We start from the raw sequence: 16,456 nt of genomic DNA on the forward strand, positions 1-16,456 counted from the left end.
ATCTTTTGTCAACCCCAGAGTGAGTCAGCTGCAGCAAGAACCAGCCATCCCCTTCGCAGGGAAAGGACAGCGTGGTGGTGAATGACAGTGAGTTCTTTCTGTGCAGACAGTGGCAATTAAGCCACTTTCTGTGGCTGTCCAAGAGCCAAAGTCCACTGCAGTAAATTTTAGACCTGTCAGCTTGAGTGATCTCCGCTTGTGCAAGTGTTCTCCTCACGGTGCTGCATGCTCAGTTACACCAAACACTCACATACTGCCCTACTACAGAAGTTTTGCTGGCTCTGGCGGGCACCCACGTAGGAGGCTGGTTTCCAGCATTCTGGGGACTATGGATTGAGCAGATGGGATCTTACCAACTTCCCAACACAGTCTTTGCCCTCTCTGCAGAGACTTGCCATGGGCCAGCTGTGATGTGTGAGATGTGTCTGGGGATTCAGTTCAGGATGTCCCTGCTCTGCCCCCACCTGACTTAATCTGTATTTTCTCTTTGGAGACCCTGAGCTTTCCATGTCTCAATGGGGATGGGCATCTAACTCTACTTGCTCTCCTTGGAGCTGGCCACCTATTAGCTACATCACGGTCAGCTTAACCCCCTGCCAAGTCATCAGCACAAGAATCTTTATGGGCCCAGAAGAAGGGTGGAGAAGAAGGACTTGTACCACAAAACTTAGGGGTTTGTGGCATAGGACCCTATTTCAGAGTGTGAGGCGTGACGCATCCTTGGAACCTGATCTGAGCACATTTACTCCCCCGCTCTTCATTTGCTCAATTTTGGTACAAATTACGTGCCAGTATATTTGACAACCCCAGCACCTACCCCTGTGCTGACTTCCTCCACCAGTCCCATGGCCCTGGGTTCTTTACTCCTCATTGCTCTCCAATGTCCCTTTTCTGACTCTGCTTTCTAAACTCAAGCTCCTTCCCTATATGCTTGGAGCACTCCTCTTGCTCTGTTTTCCTTCTGCTCTTCTCTCTTTATTCCCCTTTGGCACCCTTTGAGCAGTCTCTCATTTCTTGTAGGCAAGAAGTCCCACTGCAGCCTTTAAAAAAAACATTTCTCACCCTCTTCCCCGCCCCCACCATGTACCTTGGTGGCAAGTAATCTTGTCAGGTAGATCTCAGAAACCATCTTGCTGCCCCGGTCACCCTCTTTTTGGTCACCATGCTCATGGTTCTTCACCAAGTGCCACATCTTGACTCCACTCTCAAGGTCAGGGGTGATCATGGGTGTGCGGGAACGGAGGCTGTCCGGGCTGCCTGTGTAGCGGATCATGTTTTCTGCAAAGAGAGATGCATGTGTCTCAGCCCTAGTAGCACTTGTATTGGGATTAACAGGTTTCACCAAGGAAATATGCTAATGACATGCCACCTAATAGAAGTTTTTCATCAGACAGGCAAGAAGAAGACCTCTTCTGTCTGGGTTCTGTAGCAGGTACCTCTCCCATTCAGTACGTGGGGTGGATGCTCATACAGATTCTGGTGTGGGGCTGAGACAATCACAGTTGGTGAGTCCGCCCTGGGGAGACGTTAGTTTGGGTCTCCAAAGTGGGAAGGCTGTAGCAGTACTGCGATGTCCCTGCTCTCACAAGCTCTGCATTTCCATATTAGTATTAAATAAATTTCCATCAACCAATTCATAACATTAGGCTACACAGGTTGCATCATATCTCTTGACGTAATTACAATGTGAGATGGAGAAGCTCTCAAAGCAGCTGTATGGGTCAGGCCTTATTATCAAAGCATTATCTTATGACTGAGTGATTTGCTCAGCAAAGACAAGGGATGTCAGCCAAGCCAGATGTGACGTCAATGTCCACATTATTAAATTAAACGAGGCTCAAACACTGACTTTCAGTTGCCGACGCTCTTTACCTTCTATCACGTTCCCTGGCAAAGATTTGGCCTGGGACAACTAGCACTATCAGTGTCAGACATTGCCCAGGACTGGTTCAGGGGATAGTACCAGCTACTCATGGTAACCAGTATGGCTAAGTACAACTTGTTTTAACTGTATGGATGTTAGCCATACCATGCCATGCTGCTTGGCATTACAGCCAGAGAACAGGCCATGGCCTCTTTGCATAGTAATATTGATGGAGCTAACGTGACCTCTTGTTTAGCTCCCCATCCCCAGACTTAGGAGGAACTGCCTCCCCTCCCTCCTTTGACAACAAAGCAATCCAATAAGTCCTGCCCGGTCATCCTCTTCACTCCCTGCTCCAAAATCTTGTTTTGACAGAAAGTAAAAAGCTGCTGGAGTGTGTCCGAACAAGGGCAACGAAGCTGATGAAGAGTCTAGAGCACAAGTCTTATGAGGAGTGGCTGAGGGAACTGGGGTTGTTTAGCCTGGAGAAAAGGAGGCTGAGAGGAGACCTTATCGCTCTCTACAACTACTTGAAAGGGGGTTGTAGCGAGGTGGGTGTCAGTCTCTTCTCCCAAGTAACAAGCAATACTACAAGAGGAAATGGTCTCAAGTTGTGCCAGGGGAGGTTTAGATTGGATATTAGGAGAAATTTCTTCACCGAAAGGGTTGCCAAGCATTGCAACAGGCTGCGCGGGAAAGTGGTTGAGTCACCATCCCTGGAGGGATTTAAAAGACATGTAGATGTGGTGCTTAGGGACATGGTTTAGTGGTGGACTTGGCAGCGTTAGGTTAATGGTTGGACTTGATGATCTTAAAGGTCTTTTCCAACCTAAACAATTCTATGATTCTATGGTTCTGTGATTCTAAACCAGAACCCCAGGTGGGCCTGCACAAATTTCTTCTCCAAGGACACCTTTAGCCTCCAAATTTTACCTCCCTTTGCCTCTGAGTGATGGCATGAGGCATTCCCCTCTCCCTGACCTTCCAGCAATGCTGCAGATAGAGACTTTTCCAACCATAATTAACAGAAGTGTTGCACCTTTCTGTAGCAAGATCTGAATCAGCCTTATTAACGCATTACTGATCTCTACATATTAATTATCAGGTGGAATATCCTTTTTCTCTCTGGATGCTGTTTTCTTAATTGCAATTAACAATCACTTCTGACCCACTACATCTTCTGCTCCCCCTGCATTCTTCCCCACTCCCTCCTCCTGAAAAATCAAATGGCAAAAGAATTAAAGAAATCCAACAGAAATTACCCCCCCTCAAGTCTTCCTTTTCAAAGGTCACTGTGTCTCTCAGTAATTGCAACAACATGGCAAAGAGGATGAATATTAATAAGGTCTGGTGGATTGCTTATGTCCTTGGAGAAAGAGGAATGGGGTCCTCTGGACACTGAGTAACTGTATTTTCCCTCAAGCTAAAGGGAGTAAGAAGGATTGGAGATGCTTTCATAAATTAAAAAAATAATAATAAACTGATATGACAGCTGCATCCAGGTTGGAAGGTGGCTTTGCAGAACTCTGGTTACACAGTAGAGATGTTTTGCTTTGCCGTCCGGCATCACCATAGTGAGACACATCCTGGGCTGCAATTCTAGCGCAGGGGAGAAAGGTGCGTGACGGTGTGAGTGAGATTCAGGATGTCTCTGTTTGGCTCTACAGAAGAATTTCCACCTGGTCTCTATTTCACAGCTGTCTCATTCTCAGTTTTCTCATGGGTAAAGTGGGAACAACAATCCACTGCCTTGAGATATACTGATATAAGACCTCAGTAAGCTATTTTTATTGTTATTCCAGGTGCAAATTCCCTTGGGATACCTGGGTGGGACACACAACACCCACACTGAGATATAACTGTAAACAGGCTATGCCCCATGTAGATTGTGGTTGCTCATCTGTGCCACAGATTCCTCTTCACAACAGACCATGCTCCAAGGACTTTGCCCACCAGAACGACTGAGCCCATACAGTGTGCAGTGCTTCTCCCTTGTCTCTGTGCAAACTCTAAGAGTGAGACTCAGTGATCTAAAATGTAGGCAGCTAATTATATAGGCTCCTCCTTTCATTAATGAGGGAGGAGAAATACTTCCCAAGAGCAATCCAACCACTTGGATCAACAACTTGGACCAGATGCCAAAGTTTTAGATGGCTAAATCCTCTCCTCCTGCCATCCCTCAAGCAATATCTTATCAACTAGTCATCTGCCTATCATTCTGTCTGCTGGTGCTCAGTGTCTTGTAACCACCATGACGTTTGGGATCTCTTCTCCAGTGTTCTCCCAATCCGTATCAGCACACAAATCCTTACCATACTTGCTGGCTGATGTCCGGGAGACCGTGGAGTTGTTGACTGCATTGTAGGCAGTGACTTGCTTGGAGACTAAAGCTACCACAGATCCATCTGGCACCTGTAGAGAAAAAAGGACTTTGTCAATAAGCTTCTGAAAACTGGCTGAGGAGCATGCCAAGGACAGCAGAAATTCAAGGAGCAGAAACTGAGCCGTAAACCAGTGTCACTGTAGGCAGGACAATAGTTTTGGCCCAAAGCTTCAAATGCTTTCTTCAGTGGGTCTATTAACAGAAAAGACAGGAGACAAAATCTTCTGTTACACCGCTAGAAGCCTGCATTTGGGCAATAGGACGACTGATGACAAAGCAGACTCTGCTCCATTCAGGTCGTGATTCAAAGCCCAGTGGCGACAATGTGAGTCTTTGCATTAACCTCAGTAAAGCTGACAGTATGTTCTTCACAAGGAAGGTCTTATGCAGAACAGGACCATGAGAACAAAATCATCTGAGCCATTTCAAACATCAAGAATGGGATGTCCCATAAGGATGATAAAACTGATGTGAAATTTTTGATTCCTTCCACCTCGGTTGCAGGTGATACCTAGGTACCTAGCTCAGAAACGGATATCTACATTTTCCATTTTGATTGATCGTGTCAGCCTCTCCATGCACAGTCTCCCCCTTCCATGTGACAAATGCACAGCTGGACTGAACTGCCTACCACAAGTTCTTTCTCTTTGCTGTGTCAGAGGGTCTCAGACAGGGGGAAGCAGCAGGTTTGGAGTGGTTGGGCTCCAGGATGTCATGGGATAGTGTTTCAACAGACAACAGAGCTTTCTGAAATGAGCCAGACTTTCCATTTCTACAGCTAGGCAATTCATGTGGGTCCTGTATCAGAAATGTTAACAAGCCAGTGGCTCAGAGGAGCCATATCAGGAATATCTGTGATAAATAAGACATCATAAAAAGGAGATGGGTGAAAAAAAACCTGCTAACAACGTCTAACCCTTGTCTGTGTAATAATAATAATTAGCACTTGCATGGAGTTTTTCATCTTCAAAGCACTGCACAGGCTAATTAAATGGCCCCTCAGCAATCATGGAAGGCAATTATTGGCTCTTTGTAGGTTTAGCCCCACACTACAGATGGGGAAACTGAGGTAACAGGAATATCAATGTCTGTCCCAGCATGCTCCATGTCTGCCCTTAGGATAGCCAGGGTAAACGATGTAGAGCTCAACACCCTGGCAGCTGAGACCTGTTCTGCCCCAGCTCATCCATATAGCTGGGAGCTCATTGCCTGAAGCAAACAACTGGAAAAAGCACAGAAGGGAAAGAAAATTATGGCTGGTTTGTTGGTGAAATAAAATAGAAAACATCCCTGCTCCCCCTGAAAAAAATTGTTCTGGAGTCAGCCAGCAATGTTTCAGTCAATCTGAAGTGAAAAGTTTTGTTTCCTTTTCATATTATTGCTTGCTGCCTCCTCAGGTCAGCTCTTAAATGAAAAAAAAATCTTGTTATGAAACACAGATTGCTAAGGTATGATTGAGGAAATACCGAAATTGTCAGCATTGGTTTAAAGTTAATGAAGTGCTTTTTTTGGGCGGGGGGGGGGGGGGGGCAAGGAGGGAAAGGAGTAGGGGGAGCTTTTGACCAAAACTCCATTTTTCATGAAATCTATCACTTACATAAGATATTTTTGGACATCTTTAGCCCTCTTTTACCGATCTCAAGGTCATGCAGAGATGGACGTCAACTGGATGGATCTACTCCACACAGGGGCTCTGTCCAGTTATGGCCCACTCAACTGTTGTTTATCTCTGCATCTTAGAGAATAACACTTTGCCCTTCTCCTTTTCACTTTCTTAGCTGATCTACCTTCCACCCGTCCTCTCACACAGTTACCTGATAGTGTGCCAGCGTGTTGAGTCTCTTCCAGTCATTCTCTATCTTGGTTGTGATGTCTTCATCCTGAAGGATCATCCTTGCCCCGCTTGCTTGCCGCCACTCTGCAAGAACAGGGACATTGAACTCTGCTGTGCAGATCGCAGCTCTGAGATAGCGGGCAGAGCCCTGGCAATCCCTGTGTCCGTAACCCATGTGGTCATACACGTGCAAGCTGCATCCGTGTAGCGGCATGTCAGTCATTGCCATTACGCTCTGTCAGATGCCTCCAACCATGTACAACATACAAATGCACAAATGTCCCGAGTCCTCTTTCCAGAGAGAAAGAGGAGACAGATGAACCATGAAAGGTTCAGGGAGATGGTTCAAGAAAGTATGGAAAAATCATAGTCATGTGGCAAAGTTTAGAGTCAGGTCCTAGGTTGTCCAGACTGGTTTCTTTACCCTTGATAAAATGATATTGCTATCACAAAACAACTTTTGCACAGGAAACACCCACCCCTTTAAAGCGTGACACCATGTAGAGATCAGAACGTAGAGCAGTTGCCTACAGAGATGAGAGGTCCAAGGCTAGGGCACAGCAACACACAGTGGTGAGGTCTATATAGATAAATAAAGCAATGACCAGAGAGCTGTTGATCCATTGGCAGAGCTGAACAGAGCAAGGTCTGGTGCTTTAGCACCCTGGTTATTCACACTGCTTAACTCTTGGCTGACTCCCTGGCTCTATTCTTGCTCCAACATGGCTTTTTCCAAGACCAACCTGTCCTTGCGTATGTTAGCCATCACCATGGGACAGAAGCAAAGGAATGTGTCAGGGATAGAACTTCATCCCTGGCCCTCTTTCCTTTAGCAGCGTAGACACAGCCTTTATTGATACCCGAGATATGTCTAACTGCCAAGACCTAGCCACAGAGGGGGCTCCCCTGGGCAGAGCAGTGTCTTGTTCAGCACAGCACCAGACCCCGTACTGGGCTCAGTTCATCTCCATTAGTGCTTGCGCAATACTTCTTGCCACTCAAATCCAGAAGTGATGGAGAGCCGGAAGCCTTTAGCTTTGGGCACAGTAGAGGCACAATGGGGAGAAGAGCCAGAGACAGAACCAACACCCTGCTCCGTGGAGCACGTAATATCTACCAGCCTTCAGCAGAGTGCCTGTGGGCAGAAGGACTCCAGTTTCTGACCACATCCAGTTCTCCAGCCTCTACCCCAAAATACTCAATGCTTCTCTCCATCTGCAGGACTGGAGCACCCCGTCACTTCTCAGGGTACCACCTTTTGCTCAAATCTTGAAGAATGCTCCATGTGGAGGATTGTCACAGCTTTCCCCACAGAGGGCTCACAGACTTGCCTATAGGCAAGGAACACATAAAGATGGCCAAAAGGAGAGAAATGTAGTATCACCTGGTGACACCAGGGAAAGCTGTGGCTGAACCACAGCCAACCTGAACCATCCAAAGCTTCCTTTTTGGTTGTCATGTCTCAGTCACAGTGACCCAGCCACATACAGTTTAGCCAGAGCCAAAGCAGAAAGTCTATTCTTTTGCAGGAGTTGTTAATTAAAATGAACTCTTGGATATGGAGGCATCACCTGCCACCCCTGCTTATTTCTCCTAATATAAAAATGCAAGGACCGTTGCAAATTTATTTTGGTTTCAGCAGTTTTCTTATCACATAATTAAAATGTATTGGGAAAGCCGCCCTTGCCTTTATTATTCATTTAAATTAGCAGGAAGAGGTCAGCTGCTGTGTTTATTGCTGGGTGTTACTTTGGCTGGAGATACTCAGAAAGTAGGCAAAGGTTATGTTGGCTAAGCACTGATCCTGAACTGCCCTTCGTTTACTCCAGCTCCTTAGATCCTCACCTACATTATCCTTGTGATGTCTGAGGATGATGCTCTCTGTTCATTCCCACCTGGATCAGATTCCTGGAAGCTAACTGGTCCCAGACATTTCTTGGAAGAGCACAAAATGATGAAGTTTGGACTGGGCTGGGAAGTGGTGCTCTTACAAAGTGTCCCACAGAGTGCCAAAGCCAATTTTACTGTCACAAAGTGTATCCTTATGTGCCTTCCTCATGGTCTCTTGGGGACGGTGTCTCTTTGACCTCTCTCCTTCAGGGCTCTGCATGTTCCTATGGTCCTCCTCTCTCCTGACTCATCTTTGGGTAGAGACACACATACTCACGTAGTGTTTCAGGAAGGATGCACAGGTTCTCAGTGTTGCACTTGGCTCTGATATGAAGGGTAGGCACAGCTTTCCTCATTCTGTGCTTTATTTGTATTCAAGGGCTGAACAAGGTCCTCAGAGCAGCAGCAGCTTTCCCTCTGCTCCAGGGGAGCTGGGGACATTGTGGGATGTCCCCTCAAGCCCTTTGTGCTCCTGCACAGACCCAGGGGATTGCCAAGCCCTTCCCCTTGGCATTCCTGCAGAAAGGGGCCATGTGAGGAAGAGGAAGGGCCAGTCTGACTCCACACAAGACCCACTCCTGAGCAATACAAGGACGAAAACACCCTGCAGGGCAGGTTCAGAGCATCTGGCTTCAGTTTTGCAGCCCGTTTACCCTCACCAAATACAAATCACTTCATCGTGCATCTCAGCAATGACAGGTAAAGGACCCCCAGTTGTGGTCCCCCAATTCTTCTTAGTCTTGCGGGAGCACTGCAAGCTCCCTTTCTCCATGAGTGCCAGCTGAGGTGGTCACACACCGATATGCAAGGAAATGCAGTGGCTGGGAGCAAGGGAATGGGAAGGGAGGGAGCAAAGGAGGAAAAGGTGACCCTGACATCCATATTCACAGCACTAAGTGAAAACTGTTAGCTTTGTCCTCGCTGGCAGCACCTTGTCCCCTCTCTCATCAGATCTGTGCACTTCTCTGCGAGCCGGCACAAAGGAGGGACATACTCCAATCCAATTTGTTACACTTCCACCTTCCGGAGAGAGAGAGGGAGAGGGGGAGGGAGGTAAAAAATCCCATTATCTTTATCAAGCCTTCCAATCAGGAGCAGCAGTAAATGCAAACTCAGGAGACAGCTGCTGTGAAGCCTTTATATTTCATTCAGCAGATAGTGTATCTTTTTATTGCACGCAGGAATTACTTCTTTTTTTTCTTTTTTTCTTTTTTCTTTTTTCTTTTTTCCTTTTTTTCTTTCTTTTTTTTTTTTTTTAAGAAACAACCTTTCTGTTCAACTTGACTGGGAAAAAGGAAATTCCAGGGGCCTTTGACAAAGAGGTGCTTCTTTGAGCTGTAGCAATGCCTGGCTAGGGAATGACTCTATGGGGAGATGGGAGATGGGGAGATGTCCTCCTGCACTCAAATCCTATAGAAAATGTTACACCTCCCTCGTACCTTCTCTCTGATCTGGGTGACCCTGAAGATGCCCGTTGAACAAGGGAGAAAAGGGGAGCAGAGAGAACATTTTTTCCAGGGCAATTGAAATACCCAGGTGGATGGAAGACCTGCCAGCTCACTCCAACTGCTTTCATTTGAGCTCGTCATCATCAGTTACACCATCCTTTACAGGCACTTCTAGGTCATGATGCACACAATCCATTTCAGTCAACTATTCATGCCATATACTGTGCTTCCCACCATTTTCCTAAAGACCCTAAGTCTCCCATGAAGAGCTGTGAAATGGTTTGCAGCTGATATTGTGCGCAGCAATGGCATGTGGAACAAATGCATGTGGCTTACTCAGGCTTGATGCCTATTTCATGATCCTTTGTGCTCATGAAGGATTAGTCTGGAGAGCAGGGGGGCTGCTTTTAGTCTTATGAGTATTTTTTTCACTTCCCAATAATTTCTGTGTGAGAGACAGATTGGCACAGGAAACAGGAGAATAAACCCTTTGTCTGTAGGCTGCAGGAACCAGTACAACCAGGTGGGTAGGAAACAAAAAAGGTAAATGTCTAGTATGCAATGACCTCTAGGAAGAGAGGAGAAAATCAGCTCTGCTTCTGGAGTGGAGAAAGGACCGCCGTGGTTGGGGAAAACAAACTTCACACCAGAACGCGTAGATGGAAGATGCCTGGGAGATATTTCATCCTGTATATGCAAGCTGTCTGCCTTACTGTATATATACTAGAGTTAGACGCAGTTTAAATGGCTCCTAAGGGTTGAATCCCACATCCCAGTACCGCACCGTTGGTAAGTCAGTGAAAGGTTGCCTGACATGGTCCTCCACAATGAGCCTGAGACAGCACCACTGTCAACCTAGTAGCTCCCATCACCTCAGCAGTCCCTTTCAAAAAGCAACTGAAACACAGGGAAGAGAGAATGCCTCAGCATGAAGCCAAATTCCTGTTTTGTGATCCTCACACCCTAATGCTTTCCCGAAGATGGGGTATTTTATTTATGGTGAGGGCTTTAAAAAATAGTGATAACAAAAATAGCCACTGTAGAAAGAAGCCTTTACTCAGAGGGCTGCAATTTCAGTTTTGGACTAAAAAGTAACCTCAGGGTGTCCAAAATAAGTGCTTTCAGCTGACAACCCCCTCCATGAGTTGTCTGGGTAACTGCAAAACATTATGACATTTGCGACACATACAAGTCACTCTGCTTGCAGCTACCCTGCATTTAACAACTCAAAATAACTCATTAGCTTGTTTGCTTTCTTCCATGTGAGCAATCTGGCCTTAGTGCGGACAGAAAGCCCAGAAAACTGTAATGGTAACAGAAAACGGTGTTGCTGTTCAGAAAACCATCGATTTCAAGGCCAGATTACAGCCATCTGCTCTGACCTACTGTTTAGCATGGACTGGTGGGGCTGATCCAGCTGCCTTTGCAGTTCTGAGCATTCAGCCTGGGGCAGGTTGATCCTGAGAGCTCTGAGCTGCTTCCTAATGGCCAGCAGTGCTTTCTGCTCTCCCCTTGCTGCCTTCACTGTCACCGAAGGATGCCAGGTGCCAACAAACATCTTTTCCTGCACAGAGGCTGGGCTGCAGCTGTGGCTGGATGTGCATACCCTCTTGTTCTTGCTTCACCCATGCCAGCCCTGCTCCTCCCAGCTTGTTAGCTACTGTGCTAAAGGAGCCTGCAACTATATTGCTGCTGGCAAGACTCTTCTACTACATGAGGGTTTTTTTGTGTTTTCTTTGGGGTTTTTCTTCCCCAACTGCATCATCAATGCTATTGGCCAAGCAGCTGCTCATTAAGCAGCCTCCTGTCAGTATGGACAAATCTGTCCTCTGAGGGGTGCACACGCTCATAAATACTTTCTGGAACTTGCTGGTCCTCAGCACCACTCAGCAGGTCAATATTTCTTAAAATAGGAACAGTTTGGGATGCAAAATTGTCAGGCTCCAGCTGGGACCCCGCACACACACACTTCTGTATCTGTCAGCTGTCAGAGCTACAGTAAGATCTGTGGACTCCAATTTATCCCTGGTATTTGCAACATGCAGGTAAAATTCCCACCTCCCATTTTGGGTGCATCATTCGTCCCCACAGCAGAACAAACTACTTTCCACTCACACCCAGTCTGAGATCCAAATATAATGGGCTCTGTGGCCACCAACCAGCACCAGACAGGTCAAGAGATCTGGCTGTAAACCCCACTCCTCCAGTCTGCTGTGCCCTGGCACCCTGCCCCATCTGCCCTCATGCTCACACTAGCACTCACCATTCCCCTGCTGACTCACAGAAGCTCCAGAATCATCTTGGGTCCTTTCCTGATGATGGATATGATCTGTTCTTTACTGCTGCTGGTTTTGGCAGCTTGTTTCATTATTTTAACGGCCTTTCATGAGCAGGAATCTTGCTGCAATTTCTGTCAGGAATTCCCTCCTCCCCTACACATACGCACACACATATAGACACTTAACTTTAATCCCTGACCTCTCATTCCTGCCTCCATTATTGCTGTGAATTGTTTCTTGGCGTCAGTCCATTCCTTCTCCTTTTGATTCCTCTTCTACTTTGCTGAGTTTTATAGACTCCATCATTTTCCACTCAAGTCTCTTTCACTGAAGGTCACTGAGGGCAAATTCTGGCAGATACAGCCACAACGCAGTCCCCAGCTCCCTACCAGCCACCTCAGCAATACCCTGAGCAGATTTTTCTACATTCTTTCATAGTAGCCTCCAGGTGTAGTATCACCTCTGCCTCTGGACCCCAACTTCAGACGTCTCACTCCTCCCAGCATCCTTGCTCCAGATTTTGGGCAGAAATGGATTTTGGCCTCAGAGGCACCCCTGCACTGGGCTGTACAGCTCCCAGTGTGCCCCAGAGCTCAACAGCACAACTGCCCAGAAATGGAAGTGAAGCTGGTGCTGCTCTTTCCACCCTCCAAGCAGAGCAATGCACGAAGGAGAAAACCACTGAGAAAAAAAGCATGAATTCATAAACAGAAGAACTGATCTTTCCTTAAGACCTCCTAGTCCTCTGCAGAAAGGAAACCTCAGGGCAGCAGCTCCCAGCCCTGCTGTTGGTGGTGGGGTGCTGGCAGGAGGGGGAAGCAGTCAGGGGTGAGATGGATGCAGCCCACTGAACGGAGGATGCTTCATCCCCTTTCCTGTGCCTGCACAATGAGTAATTAATACTGCTTGGGCTGTGACTATCTCAGCAAGAAGACATATATACCAAACCCTCACTATTCAGAGAAGAGCTAGGAATAAATCTCTGCAGCCTGAACACTGCTGACAACATCACCCTGGGCATTTGGTACTCTTTTTCCAGAGGTCTTTGGCAGGACAGTGAGAATAGCCCCAGTCATGCCTTTTCCATACCCCTGTCCAAGCTGAATTCTGTGGTCAGAAAAGCAGGATGGCTACTGGTCTGTTTAAGTCCTCAAGGCCAAAGATTTCATAAGCCAAGAGTATATGCATCAACTTAATCAGTCTCTTCTGCCCTCTCACCGTTGCTGCTGCTCCGCCTTGCACAAGCACCAAGGGTACGCTCAGTCTGGAGAGGTGGCACCTGCCCCAGCAAACAGAGTCTGGATTGAGTTTGGCTGTCTCCCATCTCCCCTCTCCCCCCTCACATACCCAAGTGTGTGCCCTCACATACCCAAGTCCATATCAGCAGCTTTGGGCCGGTGGGAACAGGGCACGTTCTTGAAGATGGCGTCGAGGATCTTCTCCTTGACCTGCGTGATGGTGTCACAATTCAGGATCTTCACCGGGATCTCGGGGCTGTTCACATTGTCAGGGTTCACGCAGCTCAGGACCTGAGAGAGAGGCAGTGAGACCAACCACACATTTCACAGTAGCATGGGTACCCTGTGGCTGCCCTTCTTGCAGGTCCCTGTGTCCTACAAGCCAGAGCGATCTAGGGTGCAATAAGGGGAAAAATGTGTACCAAGAGTATTCCCTCCTTCAAGAGGGCACAGAGACCTGGTTTCACACAGGGGGATTCCATGCATCCACGCCTGTGCTGCTCTCAACCCCTTACCACTGTCTGTGCCCAGTGAATTAAAGGTAACTAACTCACTCAGCACTTGGCTCTGAGCTAAGTGCCGTGGACTCCCAGATGTTGCAGCCGGTGACTTAGGGCTGACGTGAAGGTTTTTCTGAACTTGTGTCTCACGCCACTTATCTCTATGAGGTGAAACTGCTATACCTGTGGGAACAGCTCCTTAGATTTGAGCCTCATCTCCTTGGCATCTTCACTATACTTAATATGAGAAAGCCCATGAATACCAGCTCAGGTTCTGGTGCTTTCAATAAAAATGGCATTCACCCAAATGGTAGCAGACAATTGTCATTGACACACTCTTTTCATAGAAACCATTAAAAATGGGTCAGGCCTGACCCTGGTTGGAGCTGAATTGATATCCAAAGGGCTCTCCAGAGCTTTACTTGGCCTCTGACCCATTCCATGCTCCCTAGAGAGCTGGCAAGGTGACCTAATTCAGTAGTGGCCTCCTTGCATTGCCACTTGACTTCTTTGACAATTCAGGTAAAAGTGCTCTTCAGTGTCTCAGCCTTAAACAAACTTAAACAAACCATCTTCTGCACAGCCATGGGACTGACCCAGACCCTTCTCAGAAGAATGTGATTAATTTGAAATGCAGGGCTTCTTAAAAAATGAAACACAAAACAACAACTTCTGCTTTCACATATAGAACAAGAAAATTGACCCAACTAGAGAGGCCTCTCATTTCTCAGAAGGAGAATATAATTTTCTCCACAGACTCTGTCCAAGAGTAAATGCAAAGCATATGGGGTGGTGAGGGAGGGAGGGATACCTTAAACACATACACACAGTGTTTAACAGCCATCTGCCTGCCAACTCCTGGCCATGTCTATGTTGAGCATTCGGCTCTCTTCTGGTTACAGGAGTGTGAAGTCTATAAACTTTTATAAACTTAGCACACCTTTGCACTTGGAAGGAGTGTTCAGTGATGCTCCTGGCTATATATGGTCATTAAATGTTCCTGTGCCGCTTTTACAAGCGCAGACATGTTAGTTTTGGTGCCTTAGACAAATTCTACCTTGACTGTAAATTCCCTTCTGTAGTACACAATAGGTACTGGACTCTCCATCACTTTCCATCTTAACCTACTAAGATGCAGTGGGATCTCAAAGTGGCTTGAAACTGGGTAAAATCATATCAGTATAATTATATACTGGCTCACCAGGCTCCCTTTGGTGCTGTTATGCTCAACTAAGAGGGACTTGTGAAGATATTGCTTACAAAGAGCTCTGTGATCTTTCCAGATGAAAGGGGAGATGTAAATATGAGATATTGATTAGATCATAATAATATTATTTATATGTCACTTCCAGGAGTATCGAAGAAGCATCGGGTCAGATTATAATAACAATGGTGCAGATTTACAGTTCTGTGGCATCTTTCATCTCAAAGGATCACAGAACTATACATAAAAAGCACTGTTGAAATGCATCCAGTGTTGAGGTTACTGGTTGCCCCCCTCCCATTACGCATCTGTAGGGAAATGAAGCAGTGATGGCAGGCTAGCACAGCTCTTTTGAGCATGCTGTGGGGGTCACACATGGTACTGGAGACCAAGTTACTCTGCAGGTCTCTCTCAGCGATCTGAGCTCAGCTGAGGTGAAATGAGCTGACGCCAGTCAGAGCAAGCTCTGTGGTGTGATTCATCTCTGATGCAAACACCTGGGGTTCAGTTCAGTTCCCCACATGAAGGCACTTAGCGCCCTTTAAAATAGTCTACGCTACCCTGCCAAGCCAACATCTGGTCCAGAAGACCCAACATCTCCTGCGGGTGCTGAATAGTGTCCACCACACCAGTACCCACCATGCACTGCGAACCATCATCCAGCTGGATGCTGACAATGGTGATTTGCTCTTATAACTTGGTTATCCTTGAAATTCACAGAGTGTCAACTTTGGAAGGTGGCAGGAAAACTCTGCCTGAGTGAGCCACCATCATTCGTGCCCTGACTACAGCAGTCCTTGCTTTCCTTTTTTCCAGCTCCGCTGGAAGAAGAAGGAGCAGGGAAGGCAATATTTCAAAGGGCTGTGCAGAGAGAAGTTTGCTCTTAGTGGTTTCAAGCATAGATGGGGGCAGCTGGTAGTACCTGTAAACCCCTGAACTCCAGTGTGTTCATTTGAATGACAGTCAAGAGGCTCCTTTCAACGTTTTAGGGAATTCAAGCACTGCTTATAGAACTCAACACCCTTCCCAGAGCACAGTGGCTTTGACGTATATGCCCCAGGCTTCACATCAACTCTCGGTGTTTTCCAACTGTTCTCTTGTGGAGCACTAAACTTTTCTCCGTACAAAGACTTCAGGAATTTTGCAGGGTGCATCTGTGTATTGCACACACTAAATAGTTGTTCTTTGGAGATTGTCATGGGCCCTATAGAAGACAGGTGTGTGTAAGAAGTCATCCTTACACCACAGATTGAAAACCTCTGCTCCCCTTCCAACAGACTGAAGCTCCTAATCGTAATGAGGTGTTTGCAATGGAGAGAGAGATTCCTATCACTTCTGTGGGAATCCTCCCAAGGGTTTCTTCTGTTGTCATCCCACGCTTCTATAGATTGTCCCTGGTAGGGGATGACCAGGAGAAAAAAATTAAGCATAGGCTTCATCGATTTAGCAGAGTTCAGATGCTCCAGTCTCACTGAAAAAGTAAGGTTTGCCCTGTGCTTCCACCCAGAGCTGTCCTCATAACAACCAATGTAAGACAGAGGACTAATCCAATTGCTCCTGCAGTGCTGCTCAGCTATGTCAACACAATCTTTGATGTCAACTGGTGGGGAAGAGACCCCTGAGATGGCCTGTGTTGTATTCCTACGTGATGAGTCCCTCTGAGGGAAGTTTTGCGACGCTGATCTCCTGAATGCATTCACTGTTACTGCTCCATCAGCCACCACCTGCCTTTGAGACCTGTGGGGCAGAGCTAACAAGGTGGATGAAGGGGAGAGGAAAGTTCAGTGTCACTCAAGGAGGTGCTGAATGTTTTGTC

At 46.9% G+C, this 16,456-nt stretch overlaps 1 protein-coding gene across 1 annotated transcript in view; it reads right to left on the minus strand.

The window, feature by feature from the left end:
- PLXNA4 (plexin A4) overlaps window positions 1–16,456 on the minus strand; it is a 456,388-nt gene that overhangs the window by 17,676 nt on the left and 422,256 nt on the right. Inside the window, exons 25-28 of the mRNA XM_050892199.1 lie at window positions 13,068–13,227; window positions 6,062–6,165; window positions 4,177–4,276; window positions 1,088–1,278 (exon numbers count right to left, since the gene is read on the minus strand). Of these exons, the coding sequence (XP_050748156.1) occupies window positions 1,088–1,278; window positions 4,177–4,276; window positions 6,062–6,165; window positions 13,068–13,227 (555 nt within the window). The remainder of the gene's footprint in view (window positions 1–1,087; window positions 1,279–4,176; window positions 4,277–6,061; window positions 6,166–13,067; window positions 13,228–16,456) is intronic.

This window comes from Gymnogyps californianus, chromosome 1 (assembly GCF_018139145.2).
Source record: "Gymnogyps californianus isolate 813 chromosome 1, ASM1813914v2, whole genome shotgun sequence".
NCBI classification, from domain to species: Eukaryota; Metazoa; Chordata; class Aves; order Accipitriformes; family Cathartidae; genus Gymnogyps; species Gymnogyps californianus.